We start from the raw sequence: 20,095 nt of genomic DNA on the forward strand, positions 1-20,095 counted from the left end.
AGCGTGTGAGCACCTTATCTACCCTAGGGGGTGTTTCCCAACGCGCCCTAACCTCTGGCGGGAAAGGGTATAATGCCAATAATTTATTAGAAATCAGCAGTTTTTTATCGGGGGAAACCCACGCTTTGTCACACACCTCATTTAATTCATCTGATTCAGGAAAAACTATGGGTAGTTTTTTCACACCCCACATAATACCCCTTTTTGTGGTACTTGTAGTATCAGAAATGTTCAAAGCCTCCTTCATTGCCGTGATCATGTAACGTGTGGCCCTACTGGACATTACGTTTGTCTCGTCACCGTCGACGCTGGAGTCAGTATCCGTGTCTGGGTCTGTGTCGACCATCTGAGGTAACGGGCGCTTTAGAGCCCCTGACGGTGTTTGAGACGCCTGGACAGGCACTAACTGATTTGCCGGCTGTCTCATGTCGTCAACAGTTTTTTGCAAAGTGCTGACACTGTCACGTAATTCCTTCCATACGACCATCCAGTCAGGTGTCGACTCCCTAGGGGGTGACATCACTATTACAGGCAATTGCTCCGCCTCCACATCATTTTCCTCCTCATACATGTCGACACAATCGTACCGACACACAGCACACACACAGGGAATGCTCTGATAGAGGACAGGACCCCACGAGCCCTTTGGGGAGACAGAGGGAGAGTTTGCCAGCACACACCAGAGCGCTATATATATACAGGGATAACCTTATATAAGTGTTTCTCCCTTCTATAGCTGCTGTATTTGTATTATCTGCCAATTAGTGCCCCCCCTCTCTTGTTTTACCCTGATTCTGTAGCAGGACTGCAGGGGAGAGTCAGGGAGCCGTCCTTCCAGCGGAGCTGTGAGGGAAAATGGCGCTTGTGTGCTGAGGAGATAGGCTCCGCCCCCTTTTCGGCGGCCTTTTCTCCCGCTTTTTTTAGGAAAACTGGCAGGGGTTAAATGCATCCATATAGCCCAGGAGCTATATGTGATGCATTTCTTTAGCCATATAAGGTTTAAAACGTGTTTTATTGCGTCTCAGGGCGCTCCCCCCCCAGCGCCCTGCACCCTCAGTGACCGGAGTGTGAAGTGTGCTGAGAGCAATGGCGCACAGCTGCAGTGCTGTGCGCTACCTTATTGAAGACAGGAACGTCTTCTGCCGCCGATTTTTCCGGACCTCTTCGCTCTTCTGGCTCTGTAAGGGGGCCGGCGGCGCGGCTCCGGGACCCATCCAAGCTGAGCCTGTGATCGTCCCTCTGGAGCTAATGTCCAGTAGCCAAGAAGCCCAATCCACTCTGCATGCAGGTGAGTTCGCTTCTTCTCCCCTTAGTCCCACGATGCAGTGAGCCTGTTGCCAGCAGGTCTCACTGAAAATAAAAAAACTATTTAAACTTTTACTCTAAGCAGCTCAGGAGAGCTACCTAGCATGCACCCTTCTCGGCCGGGCACAAAAATCTAACTGAGGCTTGGAGGAGGGTCATAGGGGGAGGAGCCAGTGCACACCAGCTAGTCATAAAGCTTTTACTTTTGTGCCCAGTCTCCTGCGGAGCCGCTATTCCCCATGGTCCTTACGGAGTTCCCAGCATCCACTAGGACGTCAGAGAAAATGCAGGTGTTCCCAAGCGTTTTCAGGGAGGGTGCATGACGTCCGTTCTGGCCACAATCAGCCTATGTGTATCGCACTGTAGGAGTAAGTCCTGGGCTGCGCACGCACTGCACAGTATGGAAAAATCATTCGATTGTGAGTGAGTTGCGAACGGATTTGCAAATGTCTGCTGCCTGGCGAAGTTTTCGTACGACGTACTCATGCATTCGCACACTTGCATGGGGAGGGTTTTCACTCTCCCTGGGCAGCGAATGTCTGATTCCAGCCCTCTGCAAATTTGCAGCACAGCGATCAGGTCTGAATTAGGTCCCAAATACAGATGTGTCCTCATGGGATCAGTAGGATTTACAGACGATCGTGATGCCGGCCATCAACGGCATCCTGATTCGCCCTAAAAGTAGTGAAAAGTCTTGTGTTTTCACCTAGGTCAGAGGTTCCCAAACGCGGTCCTCAAGGCACCCCAACAGTCCAGGTTTTAGCTATATCCATGGCTCAGCACAGATGGTTAAATCAAATTGACTAGGGTGCTAATTAAGTCACCTGTGGCCAGGCATGGATACATTTAAAACCAGGACCGGTTTCTGGGAGTGTCGAGGCCAAGGACTGCTTATACTCAGCCTACCGTCGCATATGTTCATTACAGAAGTGATTGCAAATGCAGGAAGAAGGTGGTATGCATCTCCTCCTGCATTTGCATTGCAAAGGATTGCAATTACAGCAGCTTTGCAATTGCAATTGCAATTTGACTGCAGGTGAGAGTCCCTAGTTTACTGTATATTCTACTCGGATAATGACTGTGGTCTGTATTATGCTCAGTTCCTATTCCCCTCCGATAATGGCCATATACAGGATTCCTCCTGACATACGGTTCCCAGCGCCCTCAGATAATAGCCAGGTCTCAATCAGTAATAAAACATACAAAAAAACCATAGATTCAGACATTACGATGTTAGTAAATTAAACGCACGCAATTACACTTATTAGCCACACTAGCACTAGACTGTTAAAACAAGTGATGTTTGAATCCAAAGTATGCTGTGCCTTGGTAAAGGATATACATATGTCTGATAACTGCAGTATCACAATGCAGTCTCTGCCCATCTAGCTAATAATATGGACCTCTGCCTTTTAGTTATTTCAGCATTTACATCTCGTTGTGGTCCATACTAGCAGGGCTGGACTGGCCCACAGGGGTACAGGGGAAACCCCCGGTGGGCCCACCCCTTCCTCTATGCATCAGGTTCATTAGACTTATGTTACAGTATAATACACAGGACTTTGCTGTATTTAATACAGTGCATTGCTGGTACATTATCATGCATGAATTAACAGTATTTACTATATATTTCTCTGACGTCCTAGTGGATGCTGGGGACTCCGTAAGGACCATGGGGAATAGACAGCTCCGCAGGAGACTGGGCACATCTAAAGAAAGATTTAGGACTATCTGGTGTGCACTGGCTCCTCCCCCTATGACCCTCCTCCAAGCCTCAGTTAGATTTCTGTGCCCGGCTGAGCTGGATGCACACTAGGGGCTCTCCTGAGCTCCTAGAAGAAAGTATAGTTTAGGTTTTTTATTTTCAGTGAGACCTGCTGGCAACAGGCTCACTGCAACGAGGGACTAAGGGGAGAAGAAGCGAACCTACCTAAGTGGTGGTAGCTTGGGCTTCTTAGGCTACTGGACACCATTAGCTCCAGAGGGATCGAACACAGGACCCGACCTCGTCGTCCGTTCCCGGAGCCGCGCCGCCGTCCCCCTTACAGAGCCAGAAACAAGAAGGTGGTCCGGAAAATCGGCGGCTGAAGACTTCTGTCTTCTCCAAGGTAGCGCACAGCACTGCAGCTGTGCGCCATTGCTCCTCATGCACACCACACACTGCGGTCACTGATGGGTGCAGGGCGCTGGGGGGGGGCGCCCTAAGCAGCAATAATAACACCTTGGCTGGCAAAACTAACACCATATATAGCCCCAGAGGCTATATAGGTGTATATTAACCCCTGCCAGAAATGACAAAATAGCGGGAGAAAGCCCGCCGAAAAAGGGGCGGAGCCAACTCCCTCAGCACACTGGCGCCATTATTCCCTCACAGCTTCGCTGGAAGGAAGCTCCCTGGCTCTCCCCTGCAGTCCTGCACTACAGAAAGGATAAAAAAGAGAGGGGGGGGCACAATTTAGGCGCAGTATATATATATTATAGGCAGCTATAGGGGAAAACACTCTGTATAGTGAAATCCCTGTGTTTATATAGCGCCCTGGTGTGTGCTGGCATACTCTCCCTCTGTCTCCCCAAAGGGCTTTGTGGGGTCCTGTCCTCTGTAAGAGCATTCCCTGTGTGTCTGCTGTGTGTCGGTACTGCTGTGTCGACATGTATGATGAGGATAATGATGTGGAGGCGGAGCAAATGCCTGTGAATGTGATGTCACCCCCTGCGGGGTCGACACCAGTGTGGATGGACTTATGGAAGGAATTACGTGACAGTGTCAGCTCCTTACATAAAAGGTTTGACGACATAGGACAGCCGGCTACTCAGCTTGTGCCTGTCCAAGCGTCTCAAATGTCATCAGGGGCTATAAAACGCCCGCTACCTCAGATGACAGATACAGATGTCGACACGGATACCGACTCCAGTGTCGACGATGATGAGACGAGTGTACCCTCCAATAGATCCACCCGTTATATGATTGAGGCTATGAAAAATGTATTACACATTTCTGATGATACCCCAGGTACCACAAAAAAGGGTATTATGTTTGGTGAGAAAAAACTACCAGTAGTTTTTCCTGCATCTGACGAATTAAATGAGGTGTGTGAGGAAGCGTGGACTTCCCCAGATAAGAAATTGATCATTTCTAAACGGTTAATGGCTGCGTACCCTTTCCCGCCAGAGGATAGGTCACGCTGGGAAACACCCCCTAGGGTAGATAAAGCGCTGACACGCTTATCAAAGAAGGTGGCACTACCGTCTCCGTATACGGCCGCCCTAAAAGAACCTGCTGATAGAAAGCAGGAAAGTACCCTAAAAGCTATATACACACACACTGGCATTATATTGAGACCCGCTATTGCATCAGCTTGGATGTGCAGTGCTGCTGCGTGGTCAGACTCCCTGTCGGAAAACATTGATACCATGGATAGGGACAATATTTTGCTAACGATTGACCATATAAAAGACGCGGTCTTATACATGCGTGATGCACAGAGGGATATTTGCCGGCTGGCATCAAAAATAAGCGCTATGTCCATTGCCGCCAGACGGGGGTTATGGACTAGGCAATGGTCAGGTGATGCCGACTCCAAGCGGCACATGGAAGTTTTACCCTATAAAGGGGTGGAACTTTTTGGGGAAGGTCTTTCAGACCTCGTTTCCACAGCTACTGCTGGGAAATCGTCCTTTTTGCCACAGGCTACCCCACAGCAAAAGAAAGCACCGTATTATCAGGTACAGTCCTTTCGGCCCCAGAAAAATAAGCGGGCTAGAGGCTCATCCTTTCTGCCGAGGGGCAGAGGAAGGGGGAAAAAGCTGCAGCACACAGCTAGTTCCCAGGAGCAGAAGTCCTTCCCTGCGTCCGGTAAGTCCACAGCATGACGCTGGGGCTGCTCAGGCGGAATCGGGAACGGTGGGGGCACGTCTCAGGTTTTTCAGCACACAGTGGGCTCTCTCACAAGTGGATCCCTGGGTCCTTCAAGTAGTATCTCAGGGGTACAGGCTGGAATTCGAGACGTCTACCCCCCGGCGTTTCCTAAAATCTGCCTTGCCGGCAACTCCCTCTGCCAGGGAGGCAGTGTTGGTGGCTATTCAAAAACTGTATTCACAAAAAGTGATCGTCAAGGTACCCCTCCTTCAGCAAGGAAAGGGTTACTACTCCACCATGTTTGTGGTACCGAAACCGGACGGTTCGGTGAGACCCATCTTAAATTTAAAAGCCTTGAACACTTATATCAAAAGGTTCAAGTTCAAGATGGAATCGCTCAGGGCGGTTATTGCGAGCCTGGAGGAGGGGGATTACATGGTATCCCTGGACATCAAGGATGCGTACCTGCATGTCCCCATTTACCCTCCGCACCAGGAGTACCTCAGATTTGTGGTACAGTACTGTCACTATTAGTTCCAGACGCTGCCGTTTGGGTTATCCACGGCACCGAGGGTCTTTACCAAGGTAATGGCCGAAATGATGATACTCCTTCGCAAGAAGGGAGTTTTAATTATCCCGTACTTGGACGATCTCCTGATAAAGGCGAGGTCCAAAGAACAGTTGATAGTGGGGTTGGCACTTTCTCAGGAAGTGCTACAACAGCACGGCTGGATTCTAAACATTCCAAAGTCACAGCTGGTCCCGACGACACGTCTTCTGTTCCTGGGAATGATTCTGGACACAGACCAGAAAAGAGTGTTTCTTCCACTGGAAAAAGCAGAGGAATTGTCATCTCTGGTCAGAGACATCCTAAAACCAGGAAAAGTGTCGGTACATCAATGCACACGAGTCCTGGGAAAAATGGTAGCTTCGTACGAAGTAATTCCATTCGGAAGGTTCCACGCAAGGACGTTCCAGTGGGACCTGTTGGACAAATGGTCCGGGTCCCATCTCCAGATGCAACAGCAGATAACCCTATCGGCCAGAACCAGGGTGTCGCTGCTGTGGTGGCTGCAGAGGGCTCATCTACTAGAGGGCCGCAGATTCGGAATACAGGACTGGGTCCTGGTGACCACGGATGCCAGCCTTCGGGGCTGGGGGGCAGTCACAAAGGGAAGAAATTTCCAAGGACTGTGGTCAAATCAGGAGATTTCTCTTCACATAAATATCCTGGAGCTAAGGGCCATTTACAATGCCCTAAGCCAGGCAAGACCCCTGCTTCAAAACCAGCCGGTACTGATCCAGTCAGACAACATCACGGCGGTCGCCCATGTAAACAGACAGGGCGGCACGAGAAGCAGGATGGCGATGGCAGAAGCCACAAGGATTCTCAGATGGGCAGAGAATCATGTGTTAGCACTGACGGCAGTGTTCATTCCGGGAGTGGACAACTGGGAAGCAGACTTCCTCAGCAGGCACGACCTCCACCCGGGAGAATGGGGACTTCATCCAGAAGTCTTCCAAATGCTGGTCAACCGGTGGGAAAAACCACAGGTAGACATGATGGCGTCCCGCCTCAACAAGAAGTTGAAAAGATATTGCGCCCGGTCAAGAGACCCTCAGGCGATAGCGGTGGACGCTCCAGTGACACCATGGGTGTACCAGTCGGTTTATGTGTTTCCTCCTCTACCTCTCATACCCAAGGTACTGAGAATAATAAGAAGGCGAGGAGTGAAAACCATACTCGTGGTTCCGTATTGGCCAAGAAGAGCTTGGTACCCGGAACTTCAAGAGATGCTTACAGAGGACCCTTGGCCTCTGCCGCTCAGACAAGACCTGCTGCAGCAGGGACCCTGTCTGTTCCAAGACTTACCGCGGCTGCGTTTGACGGCATGGCGGTTGAACACCGGATCCTGAAGGAAAAGGGTATTCCGGAGGAAGTCATCCCTACCCTGATCAAAGCCAGGAAGGATGTCACCGCAAGACATTATCACCGCATTTGGCGAAAATATGTTGCTTGGTGTGAGGCCATGAAGGCCCCGACGGAGGAATTTCAACTGGGTCGATTCCTGCACTTCCTGCAAGCAGGGGTGACGTTGGGCCTCAAATTGGGGTCCATAAAGGTCCAGATTTCGGCTCTGTCGATTTTCTTCCAAAAAGAACTGGCTTCACTGCCCGAAGTTCAGACTTTTGTCAAAGGAGTACTGCATATTCAGCCTCCTTTTGTGCCCCCAGTGGCACCTTGGGATCTCAATGTGGTTTTGGCATTCCTGAAATCACATTGGTTCGAACCACTTAAGACTGTGGATTTAAAATATCTCACGTGGAAAGTGGTCATGCTGTTGGCCTTGGCGTCGGCCAGGCGGGTTTCAGAATTGGCGGCTTTGTCTTGTAAAAGCCCTTATCTGATTTTCCATATGGATAGGGCAGAATTGAGGACTCGTCCTCAGTTTCTCCCAAAGGTGGTCTCAGCTTTTCACTTGAACCAACCTATTGTGGTGCCTGCGGCTACTAGGGACTTGGAGGATTCCAAGTTGCTGGACATAGTCAGGGCCCTAAAAATATATATTTCCAGGACGGCTGGAGTCAGAAAGACTGACTCGCTGTTTATCCTGTATGCACCCACCAAGCTGGGTGCTCCTGCTTCTAAGCAGTCTATTGCGCGCTGGATTTGTAGCACTATTCAGCTGGCGCATTCTGTGGTAGGCTTACCGCAGCCTAAATCTGTAAAAGCCCATTCCACACGGAAGGTGGGCTCATCTTGGGCGGCTGCCCGAGGGGTCTCGGCTTTACAACTTTGCTGAGCAGCTACTTGGTCGGGGGCAAACACGTTTGCAAAATTCTACAAATTTGATACCCTGGCTGAGGAGGACCTGGAATTCTCTCATTCGGTGCTGCAGAGTCATCCGCACTCTCCCGCCCGTTTGGGAGCTTTGGTATAATCCCCATGGTCCTTACGGAGTCCCCAGCATCCACTAGGACGTCATAGAAAATAAGAATTTACTCACCGGTAATTCTATTTCTCGTAGTCCGTAGTGGATGCTGGGCGCCCATCCCAAGTGCGGATTGTCTGCAATACCTGTACATAGTTATTGTTACAAAAATCGGGTTTTGTTGTGAGCCATCTCTTCAGAGGCTCCATTTGTTATCATACTGTTAACCGGGGTTCCTATTAGAGATGAGCGCCTGAAATTTTTCGGGTTTTGTGTTTTGGTTTTGGGTTCGGTTCCGCGGCCGTGTTTTGGGTTCGACCGCGTTTTGGCAAAACCTCACCGAATTTTTTTTGTCTGATTCGGGTGTGTTTTGGATTCGGGTGTTTTTTTCAAAAAACCCTAAAAAACAGCTTAAATCATAGAATTTGGGGGTCATTTTGATCCCATATTATTATTAACCTCAAAAACCATAATTTCCACTCATTTTCAGTCTATTCTGAATACCTCACAATATTATTTTTAGTCCTAAAATTTGCACCGAGGTCGCTGGATGACTAAGCTAAGCGACCCTAGTGGCCGACACAAACACCTGGCCCATCTAGGAGTGGCACTGCAGTGTCACGCAGGATGTCCCTTCCAAAAAACCCTCCCCAAACAGCACATGACGCAAAGAAAAAAAGAGGCGCAATGAGGTAGCTGTGTGAGTAAGATTAGCGACCCTAGTGGCCGACACAAACACCGGGCCCATCTAGGAGTGGCACTGCAGTGTCACGCAGGATGTCCCTTCCAAAAAACCCTCCCCAAACAGCACATGACGCAAAGAAAAAGAAAAGAAAAAAGAGGTGCAAGATGGAATTGTCCTTGGGCCCTCCCACCCACCCTTATGTTGTATAAACAGGACATGCACACTTTAACCAACCCATCATTTCAGTGACAGGGTCTGCCACACGACTGTGACTGATATGACGGGTTGGTTTGGACCCCCACCAAAAAAGAAGCAATTAATCTCTCCTTGCACAAACTGGCTCTACAGAGGCAAGATGTCCACCTCATCATCATCCTCCGATATATCACCGTGTACATCCCCCTCCTCACAGATTATCAATTCGTCCCCACTGGAATCCACCATCTCAGCTCCCTGTGTACTTTGTGGAGGCAATTGCTGCTGGTCAATGTCTCCGCGGAGGAATTGATTATAATTCATTTTAATGAACATCATCTTCTCCACATTTTCTGGATGTAACCTCGTACGCCGATTGCTGACAAGGTGAGCGGCGGCACTAAACACTCTTTCGGAGTACACACTTGTGGGAGGGCAACTTAGGTAGAATAAAGCCAGTTTGTGCAAGGGCCTCCAAATTGCCTCTTTTTCCTGCCAGTATAAGTACGGACTGTCTGACGTGCCTACTTGGATGCGGTCACTCATATAATCCTCCACCATTCTTTCAATGTTGAGAGAATCATATGCAGTGACAGTAGACGACATGTCCGTAATCGTTGTCAGGTCCTTCAGTCCGGACCAGATGTCAGCATCAGCAGTCGCTCCAGACTGCCCTGCATCACCGCCAGCGGGTGGGCTCGGAATTCTGAGCCTTTTCCTCGCACCCCCAGTTGCGGGAGAATGTGAAGGAGGAGATGTTGACAGGTCGCGTTCCGCTTGACTTGACAATTTTGTCACCAGCAGGTCTTTGCACCCCAGCAGACTTGTGTCTGCCGGAAAGAGAGATCCAAGGTAGGTTTTAAATCTAGGATCGAGTACGGTGGCCAAAATGTAGTGCTCTGATTTCAACAGATTGACCACCCGTGAATCCTTGTTAAGCGAATTAAGGGCTGCATCCACAAGTCCCACATGCCTAGCGGAATCGCTCCCTTTTAGCTCCTCCTTCAATGCCTCCAGCTTCTTCTGCAAAAGCCTGATGAGGGGAATGACCTGACTCAGGCTGGCAGTGTCTGAACTGACTTCACGTGTGGCAAGTTAAAAGGGCATCAGAACCTTGCACAACGTTGAAATCATTCTCCACTGCACTTGAGACAGGTGCATTCCACCTCCTATATCGTGCTCAATTGTATAGGCTTGAATGGCCTTTTGCTGCTCCTCCAACCTCTGAAGCATATAGAGGGTTGAATTCCACCTCGTTACCACTTCTTGCTTCAGATGATGGCAGGGCAGGTTCAGTAGTTTTTGGTGGTGCTCCAGTCTTCTGTACATGGTGCCTGTACGCCGAAAGTGTCCCGCAATTCTTCTGGCCACCGACAGCATCTCTTGCACGCCCCTGTCGTTTTTTAAAAAATTCTGCACCACCAAATTCAAGGTATGTGCAAAACATGGGACGTGCTGGAATTTGCCCATATTTAATGCACACACAATATTGCTGGCGTTGTCCGATGCCACAAATCCACAGGAGAGTCCAATTGGGGTAAGCCATTCTGCGATGATCTTCCTCAGTTGCCGTAAGAGGTTTTTAGCTGTGTGCGTATTCTGGAAAGCGGTGATACAAAGCGTAGCCTGCCTAGGAAAGAGTTGGCGTTTGCGAGATGCTGCTACTGGTGCCGCCGCTGCTGTTCTTGCGGCGGGAGTCCATACATCTACCCAGTGGGCTGTCACAGTCATATAGTCCTGACCCTGCCCTGCTCCACTTGTCCACATGTCCGTGGTTAAGTGGACATTGGGTACAACTGCATTTTCTAGGACACTGGTGAGTCTTTTTCTGACGTCCGTGTACATTCTCGGTATCGCCTGCCTACAGAAGTGGAACCTAGATGGTATTTGGTAACGGGGGCACACTGCCTCAATAAATTGTCTAGTTCCCTGTGAACTAACGGTGGATACCGGACGCACGTCTAACACCAACATAGTTGTCAAGGACTCAGTTATCCGCTTTGCAACAGGATGACTGCTGTGATATTTCATCTTCCTCGCAAAGGACTGTTGGACAGTCAATTGCTTACTGGAAGTAGTACAAGTGGGCTTACGACTTCCCCTCTGGGATGACCATCGACTCCCAGCAGCAACAACAGCAGCGCCAGCAGCAGTAGGCGTTACACGCAAGGATGCATCGGAGGAATCCCAGGCAGGAGAGGACTCGTCAGAATTGCCAGTGACATGGCCTGCAGGACTATTGGCATTCCTGGGGAAGGAGGAAATTGACACTGAGGGAGTTGGTGGGGTGGTTTGCGTGAGCTTGGTTACAAGAGGAAGGGATTTACTGGTCAGTGGACTGCTTCCGCTGTCGGCCCAAGTTTTTGAACTTGTCACTGACTTATTATGAATGCGCTGCAGGTGACGTATAAGGGAGGATGTTCCGAGGTGGTTAACGTCCTTACCCCTACTTATTACAGCTTGACAAAGGGAACACACGGCTTGACACCTGTTGTCCGCATTTCTGGTGAAATACTTCCACACCGAAGAGCTGATTTTTTTTGGTATTTTCACCAGGCATGTCAACGGCCCTATTCCTCCCACGGACAACAGGTGTCTCCCCGGGTGCCTGACTTAAACAAACCACCTCACCATCAGAATCCGCCTGGTCAATTTCCTCCCCAGCGCCAGCAACACCCATATCCTCCTCATCCTGGTGTACTTCAACACTGACATCTTCAATCTGACTATCAGGAACTGGACTGCGGGTGCTCCTTCCAGCACTTGCAGGGGGCGTGCAAATGGTGGAAGGCGCATGCTCTTCACGTCCAGTGTTGGGAAGGTCAGGCATCGCAACCGACACAATTGGACTCTCCTTGTGGATTTGGGATTTCGAAGAACGCACAGTTCTTTGCAGTGCTACTGCTTTTGCCAGCTTGAGTCTTTTCATTTTTCTAGCGAGAGGCTGAGTGCCTCCATCCTCATGTGAAGCTGAACCACTAGCCATGAACATAGGCCAGGGCCTCAGCCGTTCCTTGCCACTCCGTGTGGTAAATGGCATATTGGCAAGTTTACGCTTCTCCTCCGACAATTTTATTTTAGGTTTTGGAGTCCTTTTTTTACTGATATTTGGTGTTTTGGATTTGACATGCTCTGTACTATGACATTGGGCATCGGCCTTGGCAGACGACGTTGCTGGCATTTCATCGTCTCGGCCATGACTAGTGGCAGCAGCTTCAGCACGAGGTGGAAGTGGATCTTGATCTTTCCCTAATTTTGGAACCTCAACATTTTTGTTCTCCATATTTTAATAGGCACAACTAAAAGGCACCTCAGGTAAACAATGGAGATGGATGGATACTAGTATACAATTATGGATGGACTGCCGAGTGCCGACACAGAGGTAGCTACAGCCGTGGACTACCGTACTGTACTGTGTCTGCTGCTAATATAGACTGGTTGATAAAGAGATGTAGTAGTAGTATGTATGTATAAAGAAGAAAGAAAAAAAAACCACGGGTAGGTGGTATACAATTATGGACGGACTGCCCAGTGCCGACACAGAGGTAGCTACAGCCGTGGACTACCGTACTGTACTGTGTCTGCTGCTAATATAGACTGGTTGATAAAGAGATGTAGTAGTAGTAGTATGTATGTATAAAGAAGAAAGAAAAAAAAACCACGGGTAGGTGGTATACAATTATGGACGGACTGCCGAGTGCCGACACAGAGGTAGCTACAGCCGTGGACTACCGTACTGTTCTGTGTCTGCTGCTAATATAGACTGGTTGATAAAGAGATGTAGTAGTAGTAGTATGTATGTATAAAGAAGAAAGAAAAAAAACCACGGGTAGGTGGTATACAATTATGGACGGACTGCCGAGTGCCGACACAGAGGTAGCTACAGCCGTGAACTACCGTACTGTGTCTGCTGCGACTGGATGATAAATAATGATATAAAAAATATATATATATCACTACTGCAGCCGGACAGGTATATATTATATAATGACGGACCTGCTGGACACTGTCTGTCAGCAGAATGAGTTTTTTATAGAATAAAAAAAAAAACACCACACAAGTGAAGTCACACGACGAGTGTTTAACTTTTTCAGGCAATCACAATATAGTATACTATACTACTAACTATACTGGTGGTCAGTGTGGTCAGGTCACTGGTCAGTCACACTGGCAGTGGCACTCCTGCAGCAAAAGTGTGCACTGTTTAATTTTAATAATAATATGTACTCCTGGCTCCTGCTATAACCTATAACTGGCACTGCTCCCCAGTCTCCCCCACAATTATAAGCTGTGTGAGCACAGTCAGATATATACATAGATGATGCAGCACACTGGGCTGAGCAGTGCACACAGATATGGTATGTGACTGAGTCACTGTGTATCGTTTTTTTCAGGCAGAGAACGGATATATTAAATAAAACTGCACTGTCTGGTGGTCACTGTGGTCAGTCACTAGTAAACTCTGCACTCTCTACAGTTCTACAGTACTCCTAAGCTCCAGTAAATCAGGTCAATCTCTCTCTCTCTCTCTTCTAATCTAAATGGAGAGGACGCCAGCCACGTCCTCTCCCTATCAATCTCAATGCACGTGTGAAAATGGCGGCGACGCGCGGCTCCTTATATAGAATCCGAGTCTCGCGAGAATCCGACAGCGTCATGATGACGTTCGGGCGCGCTCGGGTTAACCGAGCAAGGCGGGAAGATCCGAGTCGCTCGGACCCGTGAAAAAAAACATGAAGTTCGTGCGGGTTCGGATTCAGAGAAACCGAACCCGCTCATCTCTAGTTCCTATCACGTGTTATATGGTGTGATTGGTGTGGCTGGTATGAGTCTTACCCGGAATTCAAAAATCCTTCCTTATTGTGTCAGCTCTTCTGGGCACAGTTCCTAACTGAGGCTTGGAAGAGGGTCATAGGGGGAGGAGCCAGTGCACACCAGATAGTCCTAAATCTTTCTTTAGATGTGCCCAGTCTCTTGCGGAGCCGTCTATTCCCCATGGTCCTTACGGAGTCCCCAGCATCCACTACGGACTACGAGAAATAGAATTACCGGTGAGTAAATTCTTATTATTTATCAAGGGGTCCAGATCATGCACTTGCTAATAGTTAGCCAAGTCTCTAAACATGGGCCCCTTCCACTGCATTCCCCTGGTGGGCCCTTCATGCCCCAGTCCAACACTGCATACTAGTGTCAGATTGTCTCTTGCATTAGGTATAGAGGTGGTGTAATGTGCACTGATAACGCTGATGGCTACTGTCCCTTGTGGATGAGTAAGGGTAGTGCGGCTGCATAGATGCTGCCGACTCTGTATACAGGTGAAGATCCGCATCCGTTTCCGAGCTCACCCCTGTGAGCGGCTGGCGTGCAACTCTGAATCAGGCCATGTTTGCATTTGCTGCAGAGATTTTTTCCTTGTTCTTTATTATAGGCAAGCTGGGAGAAGCGAGTGCTTAAGAGCTTGAACAGCATGTGTACAGAGCTCAACGTTCCTCTTGCACGCAAGGTACATCTCTATCTATCCTGTATAATGTTGGTTTCAGGGCGCCCGCTGTGTCTGTATCAGTACTACTGTATGTACTTATTTATAGTGACAATAATTGCATGTATATATTGCTAAATGTCATTCCGTCTAGCACAATATGTCATTGTAGCATCTAGTCACTGCCTTCAGCGTAAGAGGAATATCTCATTATGCTTTTTTGTGGTTATACTGATATTTATTGCTCTAAGCAAATTGACAGCATTGCCCTGTATATTTCTACATATATATGAGGTTTTGACATCTTAATGAATTTAAACAGAACTCTATTATCACAGATGTGCAATGACTGGCAATAAGATATTTATAATATCACATAGGCCCAGATTTATCAAGCCTTGGAGGGGATGCGGTCAATTTACCTACAATCAAAATCCTGACGGTCAAAATATCGACAAGCATTGACCGACGGTCAAAATCCCGGCAAGGTCAAAATCCAGACATGGTCAAAATACCAACATTTAAAATACCAACAAGGTCATAATACGGACATTTAAAATGTCGAAAGGTCAAAAAGTTGTCATGAGTTTTTCATGATTTTTTAATTGAAACCAACTTGTTGATACTTTACCATCCCAGTGGACCTGGGGGGAATATAATAGTGTGCCCGAAGCATGGCAAGACACGGTACACTTATACGGTGCCCATGTCGACTTATGTCGCCATACATACAAAAAAGTAATGAAAACCTCATGTCGACTTTTTGACCTGTCGACATTTTAAATGTATGTATTTTGACCTTGTCGGGATTTTGACCGTCGGGCAATTGGTGTCGGGATTTTGACCGTCGAGATTTTTATTGTAGGTATTTCATAATGAGCCCCCTTGGAGAGGGATAAATTGCATGGTGATAAAGTTCCAGACAATCAGCTTCTAATTGTCATTTTTCAAACACAGCCTGTAACATGGCAGTTAGGAGCTGATTGGCTGGTTCTTTATCACTGTGCAATTTATCACTCTCCAAGGCTTGGTAAATATGGGCCGTTATGCATTATAATATGTGATTGGTTGGTAGGGGCCAGCAATGGCGTTACCACTATGCTACCAAAGCGGGCACTTAGGGCCGGGTGGGTCCCAGGGGGCCTGCCGACAGGGCTGAATAATGGCTGACCGCAAGCTCATGTGCGAGCGCTTGGCTGGCTGAATACTCCCAGCAGTATCTGTCTTATTCAGTGAATTGTGCGCGTGACCCGTCATTGACTGACTGGGGTGGGGGGGATTTGGCATACACGGACCGACTGTGGGGGATTTAGCATAAACTGACTGACTTGGGTGGTTTTGGGATATACTGACTGGGGACTGACTGGGGGTGGGATTTGGCTGACATTGACTGACATGGGGAGGGATTTGACATATACTGACTGACTTGAGGAGGGATTTTGCATACACTGGCTGGGGTGGGGATTTAGCATACACTGACTGAGGGTGAGCTGGGGGGTCTTATTTAGTTTACACTGACTGACAGGGATGAGGGAGATTTGGCATATACTGAATTACTGAAGAGGATTGTTTGACGGAGGAGGGCCCAAATCGAGGCATTGCTTAGGGCTCCATGAGGTCTAAATCCACCTCTGGTAGAGGCTTTATAAATACTGAGCATGTATAGTTCATATACTGTAACAATGTAAACAAGTTAAAAGAGAACTTCAGTTAAAAGAGGACCTTCAGTTGAAAAGAAAAGAGGGAGGGTCCATTTCCTAGAGTGATTACCATGCAGGTACATTGGCAGATCTTGAGGCACATAGCTAGGGAAGCCACTTGCCGTGTGTGTGTGTGTGTGTAGTGGAGGTGTGTGGGTGCATGTAAAGTGTGTGCAGTTTGTCTAGTGTGTGTACGCAGTGTGTAAAGTGTATATGTGCAGTATGTGTTGTGTGTGCAGTTTGTATAGTATGTGTGTAGTTTGTAGTGTTAGTATTTGCAGTGTGTGCAGTATGTGTGTAGTGATTGTGTTTATGTAGTATGTGTGTCTATGTATAGTGTGGGTATGTGCAATTAGTGTAGTGTGTGTTTGCAGTGAGTGTGTGCAGTGTAAGTATGTTCAGTATGCGTATGCAGTCTGTGCGTAGTGTGTAGTGTATGTGCAGTTTGTTTAGTGTGTGTGTGTGTGTGTGTGTGTGTGTGTGCACAGCAGGGGCATAACTAGAACTTTGTATACCACATAGCAAAAAATGTAAGGGGCCCCTAACTCAGGTCTCCAGAGTGAGAGTGGCAGCAGGGGCATAGAGACAGAGAGTGATAGCAAGGACACAGAGACTGAGAGAGTGGCGGCATGGACAGAGAGAGAGAGAGTGCTGGTAAAGACTTAGGCACAGAAAGAGACATAGAAACAGAGAGAGAGAGAGAGAGAGAGGCAGCAGGGATGTAGGGACAGATAGAGAGGCAGCAAGGATGTAGGCAGAGATGGAGAGGCAGCAGGGACTTGGGAAGATCCAGTAGGGACAAGGAGAGAGGCAGCAGGGATATAGGAACAGAGAGAGGGGCAGCAGGGACGTAGAGACAGAGAGAGGGGCAGCAGGGACGTAGAGACAGAGAGAGGGGCAGCAGGGACGTAGAGACAGAGAGAGGGGCAGCAGGGACGTAGGGACAGAGAGAGGGGCAGCAGGGACGTAGGGACAGAGAGAGGGGCAGCAGGGACGTAGGGACAGAGAGAGGGGCAGCAGGGACGTAGGGACAGAGAGAGGGGCAGCAGGGACATAGGGACGGACAGAGAGGCAGCAGCAGTGGTGCAAGTAGAAAAAATTCTTAGTGGTACTGTGAATGCGTGCACCAAAAATATGGCCACAAGGGGCATGGCAACTGAAAATGGGGACGTGTCAACATGACACGCCATCCATTTCTCGTCACCTTGGGAACATTCCTTTCCATTCCAAATGCACCTTACCTATATGGTGGTTTCTCACAAAGGGGAAAATCTGAAGAAATGTTTTCTCCCTGATCAGACAGTGTCTTCGGTATTCACTATTCATGGTCTGGAGGATGCCTGTGTAGGAATATAACCAAAGTCATCATCATAGAAACAGAGGTTCAACCAGACTCCACCTGTGTCACTTCTACCCCCTGCATCTCCCAGCCACACCATCATCTTCCCCCTGTTTCTCTCAGCCACACCATCATCTTTTCCCTGCATCTTTCAGCCACACAGTCTTCTTCGCCCCTGCGTTTCTCCACCACACCATCATCTCCGCATGCCTCTCTCAGCCACATCATCATCTTACTCCCTGCATTTCTTATCCACACCGTCCTCTCCCCCCCTGTGTCTCTCAGCCACACCATCATCTCCCCCCCTGCGTCTCTCAGGCACACCGTCCTCTCCCCCTGTGTATTTACCCCTGTACTCTCAGCCTGCCTCCCTTCACTCTGTGTGCCTCTCAGCCTGCAACCCCCCTTCACTCTGTGCCTCTTAGCCTGCAACCCCCCTTCACTCTGTGCCTCTCAGCCTGCAACCCCCCTTCACTCTGTGCCTCTCAGCCTGCAACCCCCCTTAACTCTGTGCCTCTCAGCCTGCAACCCCCCTTCACTCTGTGCCTCTCAGCCTGCAACCCCCCTTCACTCTGTGCCTCTCCACCTGCAGCCCCCCTTCACTCTGTGCCTCTCAGCCTGCAACCCCCCTTAACTCTGTGCCTCTCAGCCTGCAACCCCCCTTCACTCTGTGCCTCTCAGCCTGCAACCCCCCTTCACTCTGTGCCTCTCCACCTGCAGCCCCCCTTCACTCTGTGCCTCTCCACCTGCAGCCCCCCTTCACTCTGTGCCTCTCCACCTGCAGCCCCCCTTCACTCTGTGCCTCTCAGCCTGCAACCCCCCTTCACTCTGTGCCTCTCAGCCCGCAACCCCCTTCACTCTGTGCCTCTCAACCTGCAGCCCCCTTCACTCTGTGCCTCTCCACCTGCAGCCCCCCTTCACTCTGTGCCTCTCAGCCTGCACCCCCCCCCCCCCCTTCACTCTGTGCGTCTCAGTTTGCACCCCATCTTCACTCTGTGCCTCTCGGCCTGCACCCCGCCTTCACTCTGTGCCTCTCAGCCTGCACCCCCCTTCACTCTGTGCCTCTCAGCCTGCAGCCCCCCTTCACACTGTGCCTCCCAGCCTGCAACCCCCCTTCACTCTGTGCCTCTCAGCCTGCAACCCCCCTTCACTCTGTGCCTCTCAACCTGCACCCTCCTCTACTGTGTGCCTCTAGGCCTGCACCCTCCTCTACTGTGTGCCTCTAGGCCTGCACCCTCCTCTACTGTGTGCCTCTAGGCCTGCACCCTCCTCTACTGTGTGCCTCTAGGCCTGCACCCTCCTCTACTGTGTGCCTCTCAGCCTGCACCCTCCTCTACTGTGTGCCTCTCAGCCTGCACCCTCCTCTACTGTGTGCCTCTCAGCCTGCACCCTCCTCTACTGTGTGCCTCTCAGCCTGCACCCTCCTCTACTGTGTGCCTCTCAGCCTGCACCCTCCTCTACTGTGTGCCTCTCAGCCTGCACCCTCCTCTACTGTGTGCCTCTAGGCCTGCACCCTCCTCTACTGTGTGCCTCTAGGCCAGCACCCTCCTCTACTGTGTGCCTCTCAGCCTGCACCTCCCATTCACTCTCTGCCTCTCAGCCTGCCCCACTTCACAATGTCTCCCAGCACCAGCCCAACACTGCGACGCGCCCCCCCCCTCCCAATTCTTTGTATCCGTGCCCCCCCCCCCCCCCTTCTGTACCTGTGCACTGGCAACCGCAGTGGCACTCACAGCTGCCTTCCGCCTCATCAGCCGGCAGATATTGAGGCAAAGAACAGCCGCTGCAGGACAAGGGAGCGTGACGCGATATCAGCTCCTTCCTGGCAGCGAAGAAGTGCAGTGGGAGGCGCTGACACGCCCCGAGCACCCTGGTTTTGCGCCGCGGCTCATCAAGTAAAACTGAGCACAAACTAATGGCGTGTCACGGGGGCGACACCTGGCCATTCTTTGCGGGTGGTAGGGTTATTTGGAGGTTTAAAGCCACGGGCCTGAGTTGACAGGGTGCAGGTGGAGCTGCTGGCCCCATAGCAGCTGCACCCCCTGCACCCTCAGTTATGCCACTTGTGCACAGTGTAGTGTATGTGGGCAGTGTGTAAACATACTTGCCTACTTTGCTGCCCCCTCTGGGAGAGAGCAGCCTGGTTGGCGCATAGGGGGCATGGCCGTCCATAAGGGGATTGTGCGGGGAGCATGGGCGCACAAACGCGTCACTGTGGTTCCGCCACCACTATACATATGCTCTGTTGTGGGGACTAGTGATTTACGGGAGCCCCCCGTGTGACAGGAGGGTAGGCAAGTATACTGTCCATAGTGTGTGTGTTTGTGTGTAGCACATATGTAGTGTGTGTGTATGTGTGTGTACAGTATGTGCACGGTGTGTGGTATGTACGCTCTGTGTGTGTGTGTGTGTGTGTCTAAGCAGTTAGGGGAGCAGCTATGTGGGCAATGATATGTGATAGTGTAGGTACCTGGAGAAGGGGAGACCAGTGAGGAGAGCAGTGTGAGCTGTGGAAGGGGTCAGGGAAAGGGGATATGGAGGGAACTGGAGAGAGCTATAAAAGGGGTAATGAAAAGACTAAGGGAAGATAAGATAGGAGGTAA

General features: G+C 49.8%; 1 protein-coding gene across 4 annotated transcripts in view; it reads left to right on the forward strand.

Moving 5' to 3' along the window:
• TBC1D19 (TBC1 domain family member 19) overlaps positions 1-20,095 on the forward strand; it is a 503,848-nt gene that overhangs the window by 162,576 nt on the left and 321,177 nt on the right. For 3 of the 4 annotated variants that reach the window (XM_063922181.1, XM_063922171.1, XM_063922199.1), the window contains exon 5: positions 14,403-14,477. The exons of the other annotated variant lie outside the window; for it this stretch is intronic. In XM_063922181.1, coding sequence (XP_063778251.1) covers positions 14,403-14,477 — 75 coding nt within the window. The remainder of the gene's footprint in view (positions 1-14,402; positions 14,478-20,095) is intronic. 4 annotated transcript variants of the gene reach the window in all.

This window comes from Pseudophryne corroboree, chromosome 1 (genome assembly GCF_028390025.1).
Source record: "Pseudophryne corroboree isolate aPseCor3 chromosome 1, aPseCor3.hap2, whole genome shotgun sequence".
Taxonomy (NCBI): Eukaryota; Metazoa; Chordata; class Amphibia; order Anura; family Myobatrachidae; genus Pseudophryne; species Pseudophryne corroboree.